At 41.9% G+C, this 20629-nt stretch overlaps 1 protein-coding gene across 2 annotated transcripts; it reads right to left on the reverse strand.

Annotated features, from left to right (window-relative positions):
• Window positions 1-411: 411 nt before the first annotated feature.
• Window positions 412-20574, reverse strand: NDE1 (nudE neurodevelopment protein 1). 2 transcript variants are annotated; one of them, XM_062635245.1, is made up of 9 exons: window positions 20461-20574; window positions 11316-11445; window positions 10121-10274; window positions 6897-7045; window positions 6451-6587; window positions 5312-5491; window positions 4081-4172; window positions 2904-3040; window positions 412-1676 (listed from the first exon to the last, which is right to left on the reverse strand). In XM_062635245.1, the coding sequence occupies exons 2-9, from the start codon at window positions 11399-11401 to the stop codon at window positions 1583-1585; spliced, it is 1029 nt and encodes a 342-aa protein (XP_062491229.1). In that variant the 5' UTR covers window positions 11402-11445; window positions 20461-20574; the 3' UTR covers window positions 412-1582. The 2 variants fall into 2 exon arrangements, with proteins under 2 accessions (XP_062491229.1, XP_062491222.1); XM_062635238.1 differs by having other exon boundaries at window positions 20455-20574.
• Window positions 20575-20629: the final 55 nt, after the last annotated feature.

The raw sequence follows: 20629 nt of genomic DNA on the forward strand, positions 1-20629 counted from the left end.
TGACAGCTTTGCTTGACCCTGTCCTCTATGCAGTAAATAATCAAGTGCACATCACCATCAAACCTTGTTAAATCCCTGTTACATTTACTAAAAAACTTTAAGTCAATGGTTTCTATCAGTACACATTTTGCTACTTCTAAGTGCATCACTCCTCCATCCACAACAGCACCCAAGTTAAGCCAACTGTGTACATGGTCTGAATAATGGGAATCATCTGTGTTTATTTCCTCTTCCAGAGAAACAGATGCATCAGTGACTGTTTTCACAGCATTTTATAAAAAAAAAAAAAAAAAACTTATAAAAAACCCCACCAGAAAAAAAAAAACACACACACAAAAAAAAACAACCCACAAACCAAAGACCACCCACTAAAAAAAACAAACCAAACAAAACTACAAAGCAAATTAAACCAAACCCAACCCATTTATGTATTCTTTTGTCAAATAAGCTCTTCCCACCCACACCCCCCAGCAAAAAAAACTATAAAAACTGTTTAATCATGATTAGCTTTGCAAGTACAGGCTTCCCTAAGGTACATTAATACTGTGAGCAAACCTACTCCATTTAAAAAACAAATGGAAGTTTAACAATATTCTATAGGGGGAAAAAATTACTTTAAAATAGTTTTCTACTCATATACATTTGTCTAACATGAAGGACTTCTCAGGTTAAAAAAAAACAAACAACAATTCTAACAGCTGAAAGCATATATTCTCATAGACAAAATAAAACAAGAAAAAAAATCACTAATACCCAAGGCACATTAATAAAGAGAGCTTTAGAAAGCAGTAAAACCCACCTATTAAAATGTTAGATCTAGCAACATAATCAGGTCTCTTGCTTCCTACACAGCCAGGCTTTATGGGCCACAATATAGCAAAGAAAAAAAGGTGCCTATATGCTAAGCCAGTTCAAAGTCTCCTACCTTGCTGTTAGTTCTGGTATCTCCCAAGTACTACTAAGCACTAGGCATCCCTCACCTTTAACCATGGTCTGTTCTTAATGGTGAATCATTGCTTACAAAACCGTATTAACCACTACAGAGGTAGGTTTTTGTGTAACAACATTCTGACCAGCAAACATCCCCACAAAAAGCTGAGCAGCTTCCCCACAGAAATATACCTTCCTCCACAGAAACACATTCTTCTAATTAGGGTGACTGCAGCACACAACAAGCATGATAGAAAGCCAGCACAACCAGAATTAAAACCAGAACCCCATGGTGCTGTACTAACATCAAAATTCAAAGTCTGAAGAGCTGCACAGGGAATACTGTCTCTGTTTTAGGTAGAGCGACAATGGCTTTGACTGGTAGTGTCAAAAGAAGAAACTTTCATGGAACTATTTACAGTGACTTATGTAGGAAGCAATTCTAAGTCCTGCACTGCTAGGTATCATTGCTTTATCACACCAGCCACAGAGCTCAGCCAAGAGGTCAGACTGGGCAAGGCCACAGGAGACCACTGACAGTTGCAGCTTCTTGTTCAGTTCTCCTCTACACCAAAACTGCTGCACAATTGCTCACTGATATTCTCTTTTAAATGTATTATTTTTAATCCTTTTCCACAGTCAGACAGCCTTTTCACAGCAGCATCTTGACAACACTTGGTGAAGGATGGCTCATTGTTCCTGGCATATTCGGAGGCCGTGTTCCAAACTCCAGGCGTTTCACTAACCTGCAAATACAAGAGAAGTCAGTGCATTTCTTGCTCAGTGTCACCATCTGAAGATAACTGGTCACTTCCAGAGTACCCCACTCAGCTTGAGAAATGAACAGATAAACTAATGCCACTCTGAGCACTGAGCCCACTACTTAACTAGGCTGAGTTTCCACTCTAACACAAGGCTCCGGTTCCCTCCAAGTAGTGAGAAGGTATCTTTTACAGGTGTTAGAATTTCAGTTCTAGAATTACAGTGGTAGGTGTATAATCAGCTACAAGAACACAAAGTACAACACTTGAGGCTTTCTTATAAGAGATTTCATGAGGTTTTTCCCCAGGCTGGGATAGGAAGCACAATGTAGAACGCCCCTTCCATACAGGAACTTTGGGTACTGGTGACAGGACAAACCAGTATTCCCAGTGCAAGGGTCTTAGCTGAATAATTGAGTCTGGAACAAACTGTAGTATAGATACTTAATTTACAGAGAATCTAAAGGATGTGAGGTACAGGACTAGCAGGGTTTAAGCAGGCACTGAACTGCAATTTGAAATACCCTTGTTGATGTTTCTTCAATTAGTTTTAAAAAAGAAAAAAAAAAAACGGGGGCAAACACTCCCCCCCAAACCACAAGCGCACAACAACAACCCAACCAGTTCAAGTGTTCACACAAATATGAAAGTTGAGTCAGGTAAATTCCTGTCAGGTGCTCCTTGGAAACGCATCTTAGCGACAGTAAAGCATTCTGATTGAATGAACCCATTATTTGCCTTGTTTACCAGTTCTCCCATAAATGAGAATCCTAACTGTGATAAGGGAAGTCCCTACATGTCATGATGTTCCTAAGCTATCACTTGTACAAGAACACAAAGCATAAAACAAACAAAGCCAATAAGCAAGAGCTCCTCCACTGTAATTCATTCCACTTATTAATGGGTTCATCATAAAATACATGTATCACATTTGCTCCGATACAGTTTTGGTTGCCAAATTTTTTGGTTCTGGAATTTTGTTTCCAAAACTTGATTCCAACTAGTCTTCAAATTTCAGCAGCTAGTGATTCCAAATTCAAAGCTGATCTAAAACATTTAAATCATAATCCTGAACAACTAAGTTTCATGTATGTTGGAAATGGATCTGTCCCTACCATAATAAAGATTCAATACAAAATAAAACAGTACCAGTCACTAAGTTTTAACAGCAACACTTCTCAATAAGACACAACAGCAGAAAACAGCACTCACCCTGTATCACACAGAGGCTGATGAGGACTCAAGCGTGTTTCAAGGACATCTCTGTTCATGCACATGGACACTGTGGTTCTGCTTGGAGACTGGTCATACACAAAGTTTCGGCAAGACGCAAGTTTGGACTCCAAAGCCTAATGTAAACACAGCTGAGTGAAGTGTCAGATACCACATTCTCTTTTACAAGATGACATTGTGGCACACGAAAAATGGCATTAAGAGTGTTTGGGGTTTCTATGGGTTTGGTTTTGTTTGTTTCTTTTAGAATGAGTTGCCTAGTAGAGGAACTTGCTAGACTCCAGTGCTACATGAGGGCTGAATTTTTGAAGAGACAAAGTCATCTCTCTAAAGCTGAATCTTTCTGTAGGGCAGGTTAAGGAGTTGATCCTACTCACCAGCAGGAAAACAAAGCCTTCAGCTTCCTCAGGGAGATTTTGACATCTTTCTTAGAGGTATCACTTTGAAATTACTAAATGTTTGAGCTATCTCCTTTCCTAGACACATTAGGCTTTACATGCTAGGTAGTACACCAGAGGGAACTGAGCCACAGATAAACTATTCTGCATTACATGCTCCCACCGTAGAAAACTCCAGCTTTGTTGCTGGGTTACTCTTCAGCTGTACCAGTTCTGCAGCTTAGCCCATCCAAAAGTCATACAAGTGCTTGTGCCAACACAGCACTGGGGCATAAGGGATCAAACGGAAGGCAATGGATATTTTTTCCAGCATCAGCACTAGCTTAAATGTCAAACAACAGCTTAACAAGACATTAGGCCTTGTTCAAAAGGCTACTAGACTTTTAAGGAAAACATCAGAAGCCCTCTGGACAGCAGGCACCCTCCTACTTTCTTTCCTACTTTTCGTGGGAAAGAAGACCTTCTACTTACTTGTTCATGCCGATTTATTCTTTCTGCACATGTGCTTTCAGAAATCTGTAGAGGAAGATCTTATCCACATGGGGATAAGACCTTAGAAAAACAGAGCAGGGTCCATCTTTGTCTGGGGGCTGGTCAGAAACATACCAAGTCCAAATCAAATTTCAAGGCCAGGCTTAGCTAATCTTGGGACAAGATACTCTTCCCAGTCTCCCCTGAGCAGCAGCACAGATAGTACTGGCTACAGTTTCAGACAGCGCTTCCTTTCTAAGAGCACTGGCTGGAAGGTAAGCACTCACCCCCACTTTTCGTAGCAAGTCCCCCACGATGTTAAGTGCAGATATTCTTGCAGCAGGTGTGAGAGGGGTTGCACCAAAACTGTCCTCGAGACCTGCAGGGCAGGTTAGAGGAGGATTAAAACAAACAAACAAACACAGATAGGCACACACACAAAAACAAGCAAAAAACACACACAAAAACAAAACAAAACAAAAAAAACAAACCCAAACCTTTGACACTGGAAGTCAGAAGACACCTGACATATACAGCAGAGAAAACAATTATCTTCACCTTTTGTATCTCACCTCTAGATCTTTCATATCCATTAGGAATATGAAGCACTGTCCCTCTGAGACTGCTCAAGTTACACTGTCCTAAGCTAAAGTCTCTAGACATGCTGTGGCTTAGGTTTCTAGAGATCTGCTCTACCAGCCTACTTTGCACCTCTGTTGCTGCAGTGGGATCAGAGCAATGTGTCCTCCGAGAGGAACATCACCTCTCATGTTACTACAAATATCCAAATCCTCTCGCTTTTACAGAAGCATTAATTACTCCACACAAACCACAATTTTAGGTCAAGCATACTGAAGCCCACAGTTAAGCTTTGTTAGCGCTCAAAGCTGTATTATCAAATCATAGGAATGCAACAGTGCAACCCCCTATAGACATGAACAGTGTTACACAAATTTCCAGCTTCTTAAGTAAAAAGATGGGAGAGTTAGTGTTAGAGGCTTGAAACATTGAAACAATCAGTGCTTACAAAAAATAAGCAACTGATATTGACATGAAACCAGACAACTTGGATGACTTATCAGTGTCCTGCTGTTCCAGAGTAAAAAATAAAAAACAAAAACCCTCTCCAAAGACAGCATCTACTCTCACAGAGAAGCCAATTCAAGTAACATGAGCATGACATTAAAGATCATGCTCAAGTTTTTTAAGTCTTTCCCCAAAATTAGCCCAGCATCTCTGGGACAATTGGGAACTAATAGTTAAGTCCCAACAGGTGATGTTGCCCTTCACAATTATTACTACTGGACAGTTGAAGTCAAGTTGAAATGAACAGTTTATGAATAACCCCCAAAAATCACAGTCTATGAAAATAAGACCGTGGTGACAGCATTGAGGTGTATTTTACTGAAACACTTAACTCCACTCATTCCCCCTTCTTCTCATTCCTCCTTTAGCCAGAAACTATAGTAAAAACAAGAGAAGCAAATAGTAATTGTGTGCTCATTCCCTGTCAGTCACCTCTCCTAAATGTCATAGGGGTGGGTATGTTGATGCTGGGTGCCCGGTGCACTGAAGGAGTTGAAGGCACAGATAAGGACGCTTGAACTGCAGTGTCTGTTCTTTCTGTTTCCAGGGTAGTTTGCATCGGTGTTTTGGGTTTCTCCTGTTTCTGCTGCACTGCAAGCTCTTGACGTAGATCTACGAAGGAAGCAATACAAAGCAAGCTTTTGGAGTATGTATCCACCAAGATAAAAACAGGTAAGAATGTTTTGCTCAAAAGATTATCCCCCCTTGTGGAGGTGAAATCACTTTTCCCTGTAAAGATTACTCTAGGCATATGTTCAAAATCCAGATGATCACTAAAGGATTTTCTGGGATTGTGACTCAAGATGTTTTTGCGGTATCCCTCTGAGGCAGGTAATTAACTCCTTTCCAAACATTACAGGGTGGTAAGCAGAGGCACGCCAAGACCAAGGCTAGACAACCTGGCACACCTTGGCTACATTCCAGCTCCCTGCCAGGTTGAGATCCTACCTATTGTATCCTTTTCTCTTCTACCCTGGTTTCCGCATGAAGGAAATCTGAGCTGAAGACAGATGGAAACCACACCATTATCACTTCTGTCCCTAAGCCTTGCTATAGCTTACAGAAGCCACTCAAGGGCACAGAATCTGAGCACATCTGAAAGCAGAAAGTGTTTTTCCAGCTCCGTGGTCTCTCTTCTCAGCCCGCCTTAGTCATCAGTATCAGGCAGCTAGGACATGGGGCTACTCAGAGGTAACAAGAAGTCAGTCACAGCCCAGGAAACAATGAGGTTAATGGTTATTAAAGCTGACCTTCATAGGTTACAGGAAGCCAGACCAGACATGCCCCAGCTGGACTGGCTCTTCTTAACCCCCCAACAGCCCTGAAGCATCACCACAGATCAGGAGAAGGCTGGAACAGACTTTTGCTTCTGTGAGCTGCTCTGAAACAAGGTCACAGAAGCTGAAGGAGGGAAGGGGGGGGTCAGTCTTGAAGCTCTCATTTGTTTCTACATTTCAAGTAGCTTTAAAAGATGCAACCTTAAAAGCCAAGCTCTAAGACATAGAAAGAGGACTTAACAGGTACAAGCCAGGAGGGGAGAAAGGCAAAGATACAAGCAATTTCTATCTAACCTCTAGCTTCATCTTTCAGGCGCTGCACGGACTCCAGGAGGTTTTCCTTCTCATCCAGCTCACTCTCCAGAAAAGCATTTCTTTCAATAGCCTGGTTTAAACGCTGTTCAAAATCCTCTAGAGACATTATAGTGGCTCTGAAACAAGAATGCATAAGATGTCACTACCAGATCCTTCTAGCACACAGAAGAACCTTCTCTCTCAACAAAGGGGGTAACATCGCATTTTAGTTTTTTTGCTTTTAATATTTTTATTTTAGCTTGTAAGATATGAAAGTGTGCAGTGGAGGGAGTGACATCTGCCACAATCCTCTTTACCACAATCATCACTTGAGTGATGAGCTCAGAATGGCAGTGCTGAGGAGCACAGCATTACAAACAGCACAGTGTCACCATGATCACAGGACAGAACAAAGGTGGAAAAAGAAAACACAGAAGTCAAGTCACCTTTTTGCTCTTTCCAAGTCATCATTTGCTTGCTCAAGTTCTCGAATATATTTCTGAAGTTGATCTTTAATAGCTTTTGTCTGTGCCAAGTCATCTTGCAGTGCAGAGATTTGCCTGTATCCTTCTGAATGCTGAATTTCAATCTTTTCCTAATCAAAGGCAAATCAAAGAGCATTAGCAATGCACGTGCTCGTTCTGTAGCATTGCCTGAGCCCCTTTAAAGGCAGAAGCCGATGCTGTGATGTTTTTTGGAGAAGCATCACCTTATATATGGCAAAATGCCAACAAAACCAACTGTTCACATAGTTCTGGGCTGTCGGTAAACAACTGCTCTTCCTGTTGCCTCTTAAGAAACAATGGTACTGGGGAGCAGTTCCTGACCTCCACAGCACAGGACTGCTCTTTGCGCTCCCAGACAGCAAGATTCAGCATAATTTCTGAGCCCCACAAGCTTTAGCAACACACAAAGCAGGATGCAAGAGAAGCCCCTTCTTTTCAATTCTAGTAAAATCAAGCTGTACTTCAGAGCCTAAGAAGAAAAAATAAAATCCAAGCGTAACACTGTTACATACTGCTCTGAACCAGCAGGATTCTCCACTGCCCCTCTGGTTTTATTAGCCTATAGTGTTCTAGAGCACAAAACATTTCTAGTACAGTTATGCAACATGCTTTGGATGTAAGCCTAAAATCAAACTGTCTTCCTTTACAGCATCTACACAAGAGTAGATTTACAACAGACAAAGGCAGGGAGGAATACTTAAGCTTCTCCATTAAATATCTCTCTCCTGATACTGCTGCTGTATGTGGAATTAGCTCCACGTCCCATGAGAGGGAAAGCTTCACAGCACACAGTCTACTGAGACACTTTACATTCCACCACCTTGCTACCAGAACCCTTCAACAAGCTAGACATTTTTTTTAAACTCCAAGACTGCTGTATAAAGTCGCATTACAGAGGCACTTTCACGATCCAGAATTTAAGTGCAAAACAGCTGAAGACATTTAAAACAAATCCATGCACTGGAATTTGAAAACCATGGCATGTAGTCCAGCATGACTGACAATTTGAAGACAGCTATTTTAGCACACTAAACACATAAACAGAGAGGAGGCAGGAATTCTTAATTCCAAATTAAGACATTCTAATTTGATTACAGCATGGTGACATTACTATAATTCCAGATCTCTGAAGCATAGTTACATGCAGAAGAGCCTCCAAGCTCTAAGAGGCAGATAACTTTCAGTAGGTTTTCAGGACTCTCTAAACAAACCCTTCAAAGCATTATTTCCATTTATTTTTAGGTGTGAACTCCGGTTTCCGAGGAGGAAGCAAGTACACACACTAGGCTGGAAGCTCAAAGCCACAAGCTGTGTGGGCCTGGCAAAGTTCACTAGCATTGACCTAGATGCCGACACCAACCCTTGACGGGCTCAGTTAACACAGCTGCTCAATAGTTTTGTGAGTTTAATGCTTTGCTCTCAAATTGATTCAGATAAAAGACCAGAACTGCAAGGTTTGAGTCTTTGTTTTTAGCCAATTGTAATAAATTATCAGCTGATCTGGCCATCAATGGTGTCTCTGTTCCTTCACTGCAGGCTGTTACTGCAGTTTTCAGACTGCATGAATGGCCAATTGTTAAAGAAATTCCTTTCAAGCAGAATGTTTTAAAGTAATCTACTCTGAAGGATATTTTAAGAATTTCTAATATACATTTACCCTCCACTTTTTGAGGGTTTATGATGTTTCCTATTATTTTCATTCCTAACTGCTTCAGCTGCTTCATTATCCCTTCCCCTCATCCTAACTCCTCCAGAGCAAGAAAATAGTCCACACCCTCCTCAAATGCACTGTGGATTTTATGTTTTATCAAACCTACGCCTTCAACCCCAAACCCACCAGCTTACATGGATTTATGTGGCTACATAGAACAGTAAATACTCCATGCAATACTCCAATACTCCATACAACATGCAGAGCATTTAATACCACTAACAAGCTAATTCAAGACCAATAAAGATCAGTGCAACATATACACAATGAAACAAGCCTTGGAGCTTTTGCTATCAAAGAGCAGAGGGCAGGAATCACTACGCTGATGCCAGAGGGACAAGACATCTGCTGGGAATGAAGATTATTTTCTTAAGACAGTAATTTGGGCAACAGTTTAGACAGAAGGCATTGCAAACCTGGATTAATCCAGTGATGAATCACTGAAGTGATTAATCACTTCTACAAATACCCTCACTCCCATTAGCTCATTATTACATCCAATAGAGTAGAACTACAATTACATTAATCTCTGCTTCCACATATATTGACCTAGCCCTACAAAATACAGCGTAGTGTTTCCTGGGAGACTATACCACACCCTTAAGTAAAAGGCCACCAAGATCAATCTTTAAAAAGGCACACACCAATTTCAGTGCCAACTCATTTTCGAGTTTTCTTTAACTCACCAGTATTTCCTAAACCTGCCAACCAGCACAAGGGACTAGCAGCATCTTTAATGAGACCAAAATGAGGCAGACTCATTATTCTTCATACTCTAAATAGTTTCATGATCTCCTAAGTCATTCAGTTAAGAAGTTCCATCTCAGTAAGTTCATATCCCTTATGCTTTATAATTACGAAAGATAATGCTTTTCAGCTGGTTCTTAGCTCTACAGAAGGCTACCCAAGTGTAAAAAGGATACATTATTCTTCCCCAAGTATAAAGAGACACAGTAATAAAGCCAGAACTGAAACTATTTTATACCTCTCAGTCCCATGCATTACACACCAGCTGCTGCTTCCCAGCTTATCTGGAATGCCAATTAATAAATACACATCTACATCAAAAGGGTTTAAAACAAATCACTTATGTAATGCAAGAACACAGCTGGAATGTTTGTATCTTGATTGTTCTGCAATATTATCTGTGTCTGCACAATGCAGACAGCAAGAAAGCTATGAACAAAAATCACTAAGTAAATGGAAGAAGGAACACAACAGCAGCTCAGATATGTTCATGCTTGCTTTCCACTCTACTGCAAACAACTTTCTCCCGTCTAAAATATATCCTGACAAATAACCACAACCTGACAACAAGGATTCAGGAACATTGCAGAGATATCCAGGATCCTTAAAGCAGACAACAGATAAGGCAAGCTGAATCTGCACATGCCTGTCTAACTCACCTTTGCACTTTGGGTGTACAGATACTGTATGAATCATCCACTCTTACCTTAACTGACTCCAGTTCCATTCGCAGACGATTGTTTTCTGACAGAAGGTCTCTATTTCTGGACTCTGTTTGCTGCAGCTGGGTCTCCAGTTCAGCTTCATACTCTCGACTCCCTTCTTGGAATTCACGCAATTCCTCCTGTGTATTCTCAGCACTAGAGAGCAATTCCAGCGAGAGAACTCATCAGAATGAGCAGGAAAAAGTCTCTTGTACACTCAAGGTGAAAGAAAAAAAAAAAGCCCTTTAACATAGAAGGCTCTATGCCCTTCTCTAACACATATTCAAAAGGAAGAGAAGACCATAGGCAAATGTTTTCCCATCAAGCATGGAAAGCCACCCCACAGCAAACTGGTAAATAAAAAAAATAAAAAAAAACAACAACCAAAAAAAACCCCAAAAATTGAAAAATCCCAAAGTCTGTTTAAACACTATAGGTGCTGAAGACATTTGAAGTCTCTTTACCATGCACATTATCCACTGTCTGTGTATTTAGTATGTTATCCAATTATTTGAGAATATGAATAAAGTAATTTTTTATTAGCAATAAAAAGTGAGAAGAGAGAAGGATGGAAAGATGTTCTTATGTTCTATTGATGGAAAGATGTTCTTATGTTCAAACCTCCAGCAAGCCAAACCAGCAGCACTGAAAGGTCTGAACACCTGGTCTAAGAAAGGACCCAAGATCAGTATCTAAAAAGTTTAATTTTTTTTCACCCTTTACTGCATTTAAAGCAACATAATGAGCTAAAGCGAAGGGCAAAGTATGTCCAGTCTCAGCCAGGGATCCTCCTCTATTTACATGCTGTCAAACCATTCTTGATCCACACAGAGGTCAATCAAGCATCTCTCTTTCTGCAATGGCCCACCAGATCATCCACTGCCAACGAGGCTCTGCAGTGAGTTATATTCACCCCAGATGCCCAGAGATTGCAGTCAGAGGCACAATTTCAGTACACAGTCCTATCTTAAACCATAGCAGGGATCAAAACCAGTAGTGCCAAACAGCAGAGTCACTGCTCAAATAAGCATAAAGGACTCTGGGCTGCTGTAGTTTATGCAGAAGCATTGCTACTGCTACCAGTCAAGATAGCTGAACCACCTTGAATATATTCCCCTGTGAGGTGCTATCTCCATCTTTGCATGCTGAGTTATGCACCCTATCAGACACCTTAGAGGAATGAAGCCACTGCCTTACCACTGCTTGTATTTCATAGCCAACTCTTTCCAGTATCTGGTTTCCTCTTCCAGTGAGATGAAGTTATGTCCTTCTGAGACTTCCATTATGAGTCCTCAAAGTTTAAAACTCCTGTTTCATTTTTCAACCCCTGGAAAATTAAAGGATCAAGTGTAAGAACTAATGCAGTGAGTTACCTCAGTATTTTCTGCCACAGAGCAGTGCACCCCTCCTCGCACCTGGGGAGACCAAGCTAAAGACCAGCTTTTACAGGGCTCTGTCAGATACACCATAAATGTTAAAGAATATTTTATTTCTGAGTAATCAGGTCGTTTTCCCCAGCTCTCACAAGGCTGCCGCATGCTTACATCACATCCCCAGCAATGAGCACTTTCCCCACCCTCTGACTACACAGTATGGAGCACCAAACCTCAAACTTTGGCTGCAGTCACACCCACACGCACAGAACACAAGTGAAACAGAAGACACCTCAGGCACAACTTCAGCTCCAAAGACAGTTCAATTAAGGTCGATTTTGGCAACCCTAAAGACACTTATGAAATTAAAAGAAACTTCGGGCACAGATAAGGTGCTCAAGATACCAATTTCCTGTGTTAACATTTCTAGGAACACCTAAACTTTTTATGGACATAACTGCTGGGGACACATGGAAAACTTCACCCTAGGTCAACACAGGAAGCTACCCAACTTTAAAAGCCTGAAATATCACAATCCATATATGTCAGAGAGACACGATATACTGCAATACCTTAGAGAGCCATGGGAGAAGGTAGCTTCAGAAATTCACAAGGAAATGAGAATAGAAGCTCTACAGAGGTTTTAGCAGGATACCACCTGGATGGACTAGGTATGCAGATAGATATCAGCAACCTAGCAAGTGCTCCAGACCATCCAGCTGTCCCTGTGCCAGCATAAACCCAGTCATGGGACATAGCCCCAAATGGTAACAAAAAATTAAAGAGTGACAGAGGAGTCAAGGACCTTAAGTTGATCACTTGTGCTTGAAGTCTCAAGTATCTAGACACCAGAATTAAGCAAGTCCCCTCTAATGTGCATGATGCACTCTAATAAACAGGTCATTAGCAAACATTATTTTATATGAGTTTGTTTTTACAATGGAGAATCATCAAACCTAATGCTCTGGATAACCTGCCCATGTCCAACCCTGGGTGAGGCAAGAATTTCATATAAACATTACCAATTTAATAGAAACCCAGCTAGATCAAGAAGAGTAAACAAACGTGGAATCAAACAATTTGTGACAAGAGCAGCTGTCAGAAAATTGTACAGCTGAAATCTAATGACTGAGGAAACAGAGCTGTTCTACCAAGTTTCATCTCCAGAACTACCAAGCAAAACATGCCCTAGAGGTAACCCTCATGGAATAAAGAGGGCAGAAAAATAGCTAAAGTCTTTGAAGACCATAAAGATGACAGTCCCACCTTCTGCTCTTATTTATGATACTCAAGAGATGCTGGAGTAGACCTTCCGAGCAGCATGTCAAAGGTAAAGAAAATGTGTATCTACTGCACACTGAACTTGATTGAAAAAATTAGTTGCAACCTGCGTTGAAAGTTTTCTCTCCAGAGAATCACCCGGTTTAAGCACGATTAACAGCCATCTACCTAGCAACTCTATTGAACCAAACATAAGTACTTCCTACCTCTACAACAGAGAACAGGATCAAGTACTCAAAGTAGTCTGGCAATCTAAAACCCAGTTCTTACGCACCAAGCACTGCTGCAAAGCATGAGTCCTTTTCATAGCCTAGGTGATTTTCAGAAGGCTACTGAGCAAAGAGTAAGCAGCTATTACAGCTAAGTGGGCTGTGTCCACACACCTCAATGCTCAGTATCAACTACACTCCCACAGAAATTACACTATTCTTTAGTAGGGGAACTGGTGAGGGAAAGTTACTAAACTTTAGTTTTTATAGTTCAGCTTCTTGACACAAATTGTTAATTAGACAAAGCCACATGTCTCCCTCCTAACAAATACCCCCCACATGTGATGTATTCACACACTTCCAGCAAGAAGTCCCAGGGCTGCTGCTCTTTGGCTTTTTGTATGTATTTACATATTACAGTATCCACTGGCAAAAAAAAAAAAAAAAAAAAAAGAGAGAGGAAAAGGAGTGCAAGTAAGGAGGAATGATTTTTCCAAATAGTATCCTTGCCCATTAAGAAGAAAATCACGACCAAGCATAATTAACATTCTTGACCTAGGACAGTTTACGACACTTCTACTCTATTATTTTTAAGAGAACTTAAAGTGTCTTTGATGTTAATGAGCATGTCCTTATGCTCACGGCACTGTATACACACACACCAATCCTTGTAGCACACTGGCAAAGAAAAAAAAATCTCTTTTACAGATTAGGGATAGGGACAAAGGGTCAGACACAAAGTGATACAGTGATGCAATGAGAAACCAAGGATCAGCACTCATTCCTGTAGTCAAACAATTCCAGAGAACAGCAAGGCAGAGCTGCTTTTTCTCACCACTCGCACAATAGGAAGTTTCTGTATTTCTTCAGGAACACAAATTCCACACAGAGCATGCCTAGCTTTGTAACATAATCTAAAATACATTTCAGCAGTGTCCAATGAGGAATTATTCTGACACAAATATTAGAATAAATCCCAGATCCATGTTCTGACAGTCACAAAAAAAGTCAGACAAAACACTGCAAGACATGTTGCTCCTACAAGTTTTGCAACAACCCTTCAGAGTGAAAAGGCACAGCTCCTGCTGGCCTCAAGATCTTGAGCATGTTCCTATCTGGCTCTCACTTGTGTTTTTACACTGCACTTTGGAATGACTAAAAGAATGTATTAATTTACATTTTTTAAAGACAGTCACATACAAAACAACTTTCCCCAACCAAGCTGCAAGATTTGTAAGAGCTCTACAGAGCCTTGATAACTTTCACAGAAGCATAAAGATGCTGTGCCCTTCCGTTTGTGTTTTTGTAAAGATGAGCTTCCGGACCTACTGAGAATGTTTGCCATTAAGAATAATCTGTTTAATGGTTACCATTACTAAATAGCACTTACGATTTAAAATAGTTAAGCTGCAAATACATGGAAGTATTTGTGGACCTATACTTCTTCTACATAGAAGATACAACACGGCAGAGATAGTTTCACTACTGTACAATGCCACAGGCATGAATTTTTTTTCTCTAATGCATAAGGAAGATCTATTAGGGTCCCTGTACACCTGCACTACATCTTAGAACACAGGGATTTTCAAACTAACCAAAGGTGCAAGATACAAACTTAAACTGAAAAGAAAAATGCCAAATTTTAGGCACAGTATTAAAACTTTTTTCTATTCCTGAATTTCTTTCAAAAATCCCAAACCACCACTCAAATCTTCCTAAACTGCCTGTAGAAAGGGTAGAGCTTTTTTGACTTTGTTTTTCCCCTTGCTGCCTTCTCCCCTTAATTTTTAACAGCTTGGGGACAGTATGCAAAATACCTGGAGAGTAATTAAACCAATTAGGAACTACTGCGTAGGTTCACTGTAAAAGGAGGGAGGGCAAGGGGGATGAAAGGTTGTAGCATTGTTTTGTTAAACACTGGCAAATGTAGGAAAACCAAGGAAAGTCACAGCTTGTAAACAGGCATATACTGGTTGCACCTTACTTGTTTTCAAACACACAAAGCCAGAAGAGACAACTGGTCAGACTTCCTGCATGCAAGCAGCACAAGTGCTGGTCATAGAGATTACAAAACCTCTACATCATACAGGAAGTGGAAGTGTTTATGGGTGGGGAATGAACTTTTGCAAGGAGAAAAACACCTCATCATAAATGCTGCAGGAAGCAATTCCATACGTGTGAGAACAGAACTGCAAAATTCTTAAGGAGGAAAAAAAAAAAAAACAAAACATCAAGAAAAACTATACACAAAATTACTCGTAATTCAATTTGGGAATGAGAGCTTGAGTTCACCAAATTCATGAGAACCGCAACTTAAAAGTCTGTTTCAGTCGTAGGAGCAAAGCCTCAAGACAACCCTACATACTAAACGAACACTTTAGCTTGGTGAACAATGTTTGCCTATCTCTGTAGCAATGCCACATGGTCTGAATCAAAGAAATACATACTATAATAGCAAAAAAAAAAAAATAGTACTGTACGTGCTACTGAATTATCTATGACAGAAATGATAAAGCTCCTATTAGCCATTTTTTCCTAACCGTAAACCAAAACAACCCCTTTTTGCTCCTGAAAAGTAGCCTTCCCATTCTATAAAAACAGTATTTTCTTACAATAGTCCCGTTGCAAAGGTCTTTATGTAACAATAAGGGCCTATTTTCTTTTGTTTAAGCAACACAAAAGAAAATCACAGCAAGAGAGAGAAAAAAAAAAGGAAGAGGTCACCGGAGTGCCAGGATTACTGCAGAATCCCAGCTAGCACTGAAAAGAGTTACCAGCTTCTCAGGGTCTTCGCTACCAAAAGGCTTAATTCGGCAAAGCCCTCATCTTTTCAGATACCAAGCCAGATCCAGTACTTCGAGTTTCCAGTGATTCCCAGGAACCTCTGCAAAGTTTTTTTTCCTGAATCGCCTGACCTTGATGCTTCCAGCTGCCAGCCGAGGTCAGCCCATTCCCATTCGAAGCACGAAGACGGAGAACGAGCTGAGCCATCGGCCACGGCTCCCACGCTCCCTTCTCTTCCCCTCCCCACCAGCAGCCGCAAGAGCAACTCCAAGAGGAGATTCACGCTCGCACAGAAGAGTGCGGGAAGGCGCGGGGGCCGCAGAGAGGCAGGTCCCGGCTCCATTACCCCTTGCCTCCCCGACCACCACAGCAGGACGAAGGATATCAGGAAGGGCTGCGCCGCACCAAAACCGCCCTTCCCTCGTCTACCCGCAGCACAGGCGCTCCGCCAGGGAGCTGCCTCCTGCCTCCCGCCTCCCCACCATCGTACCGGGTGGCAAGCCGAACCTCCGCTCTCCTACCGAACCCACCACACTAAACCCCTCCACGCCAGCAGCCGCCGCTCTCCAAAGCCTGACCGACGCAGCCACCCCATTGGCTGCCGATCACATGCTGCGGGGGGCTCCGCCAATCAGCGCCTCTAGGACGCGCCTGCTGGAAGGTTTGGAAAGTTTCGTTACTTTCAAAAGGCGCTCGGGGGCGGTCCCGGTCTCGCTTGCGCTGGGCTGCGGGGCGCTCACCTCACCTCACCTCACCCCATCCCATCCCATCCCATCCCTCTCGGCGGCGGTTTAGGGAGCTACAGCGCACTCCGGGCCTGCGCCTCCTAAGGTTCTAAGGGGATAAACCAGTATTTGCCGCCTCGCTGTAATGTTCCTCTGGGAACGGTCTAACGCAGGGAAAGCTTTACATCAAATACTGGGGGTTGTTATTCCAAAGGCTCCTTCTGAAAAAGCAAGTAGTGAGACAGCGACTGTAACTCTTTAATGCCAGTGCAACGTTTTCAGACTAAACTCCCCTTTTCACAACCGAGGAACAGCCTGCTGTGTCACTGAAGCCCATGTCACAAGAACAAAGCAGCCTATGAAATATTAGACACTTGCACTCATCTACATCTTAGCATGATCTTATCATTCCAGAAAATGAGCCACAAGCATCTGCAGGGGGAAGGTGCTCCCCAGAGACGACGGGACAGAGCTGGAGCTCAATGCAGCCAGTAAATAACCTTCCCTCCCTGCGTGGAATGGGTCTGGAAGGGACTGAGGTGTGTGGAGCTTTCCCGAGGCTCCTACCCAGCGGCGTACACAAACAGTTGGTCATTAGGCACACCTGGCATTTGTTTCCTGAGTCAAAACAAAAACACGAATTATCACATACACATGGCTCCAGCCCACATACACAGGGCCGTGTGTCACCCAGTATCACTTCACACCCCTGCAGCACGATTTGCAAATTGCTTGAGGACAGGCACAACCTCACAGGGGCCCTCATCCCAGTTTCAGTTACTGTTGTGATGCAATACCAGGCCTGGAGCAGAGCCTGATTCTGGAAAAGGCTTCACTGTCTACACTGGGAATGTGCCTCTCCCAAAGACTTTGTAGAATAAGGGTGGGACTGGATCAAAGAGGATGGATGCTTTTTCCGTAAAAATATTCCACTGAAAGAAATCTGTCCACAGCTAAGACAACTTCAACTGAAAAGAATAAAAAAACAAGTATAATTTCAGGTCAGGTGTTCAGCAAAACAATTATCTTTTGTGGTTAGATGTTCAGCAGAAGTAAATGGAAACAAACTATTATACAACTATGATAAATTATGTATTTATAATTTAGGTATTTAAAATACTGGGTTAATAGCAACTTGCAGTTCTGTCATTACTCAATAATGGTTTTATTATCAGGTAAGTTACAGAAAATAAACCACTTCCTATTGTATTATGTCCCCAGTAACTAAAAAATGTGTACTTTTGTTTGCAAGTCTGGGACAAGGGACATTTTACTTCAACTCTTCATACCAATCTTTGAGGACAGTGTGAATACACAGATTATCAAAGGTATATTGGGTATTTTTAATAGTTCTCATCTTGAAATACATGTAAAAAAAAAAACAGCAAAAAAAATCTCAGATTCCAGCGGAAGTTGTTATCCTCTCATCCAAATCTGAAGCAGCATAACAGAACCTTAACAAATGCCAGTGGCACTAGCAGACGCAATAGCAGAGGCACTCCTTTACACAAGCAGTAAATAGTAGAAAATGGTTACTATAATTACTGTCACTGCCTGTTTGCAAGAGGAATGAGAACATTTGTTTTGAAATTAGCAGAGGAGAAAAATAAATTATTTTATGCATTTATTTTTAGTTTGCTGACTGATAATTAATAAATGACAGATTTCTGTGGCAGTAGGGTTATTTTAGGTGGTGCTGGTTATTTTAATGACAATGCCACACTGACTCTTCCATGAAAGATAAGCAGGGAAAAACTTATACACTGTAAGTTCTGGTGAGGTTGCAACACCTTATTTTTTGGCAAAAGCTTCTTATGGGGAAAAAAAGATTTGCTTTGCTGCAAGTATTAAAAAACTCACTCAGAACCACTCAATGGATGGAACAGGAACTGCTCATCATTTGTCATTACAAACTACTGATTTTTTTTTTTAATGGATTACTGATACCCATAAGAAGATGTGATACACATACGTATTAGAATATCAAATGGAAATATTGCTGTCACTGAAGGGAATGTATTTAACATCATTGAAACCTGTTTCTGCCTCTTTGTAATATAATCTGCCTCATATAATTTTCTGCAGCCTATATATGTAAAATTGGATTTGCACATGCTTAAGCAACAAACAGGTTCTCACTACTAGAAAACACTCCTGATATCTTGAACTGATAATTATTGTTTACAAAACTGTCAAATGCTTAATAGTAGCACTGGCAAAACACCACCACTCCAGACCATAATACACAGCAGCATTACACCCTCACAGAACCACGGGAGTTGGGGCAGAAGGGATGTAGATACGAGCATCGTCACTAAGAAGAGTCAACCTTGCTGGTGGCTGCAACCCATTAGGCAAAGGTGAAAGTAAAATGACAACGTAGCCTATTACCATGATGTCACTTGTGATCAGAAGATACTGAGACACCAAAAGTGGACCCTCACCCTGCTCTGGTGCTACCTCCTCTTCCCTGAGGTCAGCTACCTGCATGTCGAGGAGCAAGCCCAGACTGGATAATACAGGTTTGCTGCATGACTTTGGCTCAGACTTCTGAGGGAACTGTGAAATTGTGAGACAGACCTGTGTCTGTAGAAAGACAAGAAAAGAAAAATTACAAATAGAGATAGGGTTGTTGAGACCAGGGCTATTAGTAGTACAAGGATTCAAGAGGAAAAATATCAATGTGTAAAGTTATAAGATCTTGAAGTGATTAAACCCTTTACCAGTGTCACCCACATGAACAGATGCAGTGAATTACAAGTTATGAAAACTGAGGTACAAGTGGATGCCCACCCCTTTTTTTGAGGCTTGTTTAGCTAACAGACTTCAAGTGTTTTATCACAGGGTGGGAATCACACTAACACCTCATCCAGCAGCTTGTTAAAAACTTGTTTCTTGTTAACCAGTAATTGCTTTATATTTTTAAGCTGTGTATCTTACTTGGGGAATTTCTTTATACACAGCTAATGATGCCCAAAACCACCCAGAGGACAGTACAGAGAGGTCAGACGTCTCTGTCAAAATAAGCCAACAGCAGATTTCTGAACAGTATCAATATTTAACTGCTGTTCTCAGGCTTCAAGGGAACTTCAATACTGTCTTCAAAGGAAAAGGCTCTCAAAAAGAGTTAAAACTGTCCAGCCCTGGCAACCACCGGGATATTTCTGGTTTTGTGCGTGTACTGGAAAAAAAAAATTAAAAGCTTAAATTCTACTCAAGGCACCAACAATTACTGCCTGTAAGAGCCCCATTCAACTCTACCAACTTCCCTGCTGTACAAATAACGGAGGAGCACAGAGGTAACTGCTCTGATACTCACTAGGAGGCCAGGCCCCCTGTCGGGCCTCCCAGACACCACAACATGGTTCCCACAGCCCTGCCGGCTCAGGTGTGACTGGACTGAGACCCCCTTTTGGTGTAAGGTGTGTGTGTGTGAGGAGGAAGAATCACAGAATCAACTAGGTTGGAAAAAAAACCTTTAAGATCAAGTCCAAGCTTTACTCCAGGACTACAAAGTCAACCACCAAACCATAGCACTGAGCTGGTTTCTCACCTACAGGCTTTTTGAACACTTACTGGGATAGTGATTCCAGCAGTTCCCTGGGCTGCTTGTTCCAATGCCTGATCACCTTCTCAGTGAAGGAATTTTTCTTAATATCCAACCTAAACCTCCCCTGGAGCAGCTGGAAGCAGTTTCCTCTTATGATACCCCTTGCTATATGGGAGAAGGGACTGACCCCCACCTCTCTACAACCTCCTGTCAGGCAGTTGTAGACAGCAATAAGGTTTGACCTGAACATCCTTTTTTCCAGGCTAACGCCCCCCAGTTCCTTCAGTCGTTCCTCATCAGACTTGTGCTCCCGACCCTTCACCAGCTTCGCTGCCCTTTTCTTGACTCACTCCAGCACCTCAGTATCTGTCTTGTACTACATAACTAAACACAGCATTCAAAACGCGGCCTCACCAGTACCAGCTACAGGAGGTCTGCCCAGCGGTCCCGCTAGGGAGGCCCCAGGTGCTCTTATTCGGGGCCTGCCGCCTCCCCGCAGGTGCCGCCCCCATCCCCTCAGTGCGGCCAGAGGCACCTTTCAGCTGGGGCGGGCAATCCCCCCAGCCTCGGGTGGGGTACCGTCCTGCCC

The sequence above is a fragment of the Pezoporus occidentalis genome, unplaced genomic scaffold, assembly GCF_034315485.1.
Source record: "Pezoporus occidentalis ecotype Australia unplaced genomic scaffold, CSIRO_AGI_Poc_V1 ctg113, whole genome shotgun sequence".
Classification (NCBI taxonomy): domain Eukaryota; kingdom Metazoa; phylum Chordata; class Aves; order Psittaciformes; family Psittacidae; genus Pezoporus; species Pezoporus occidentalis.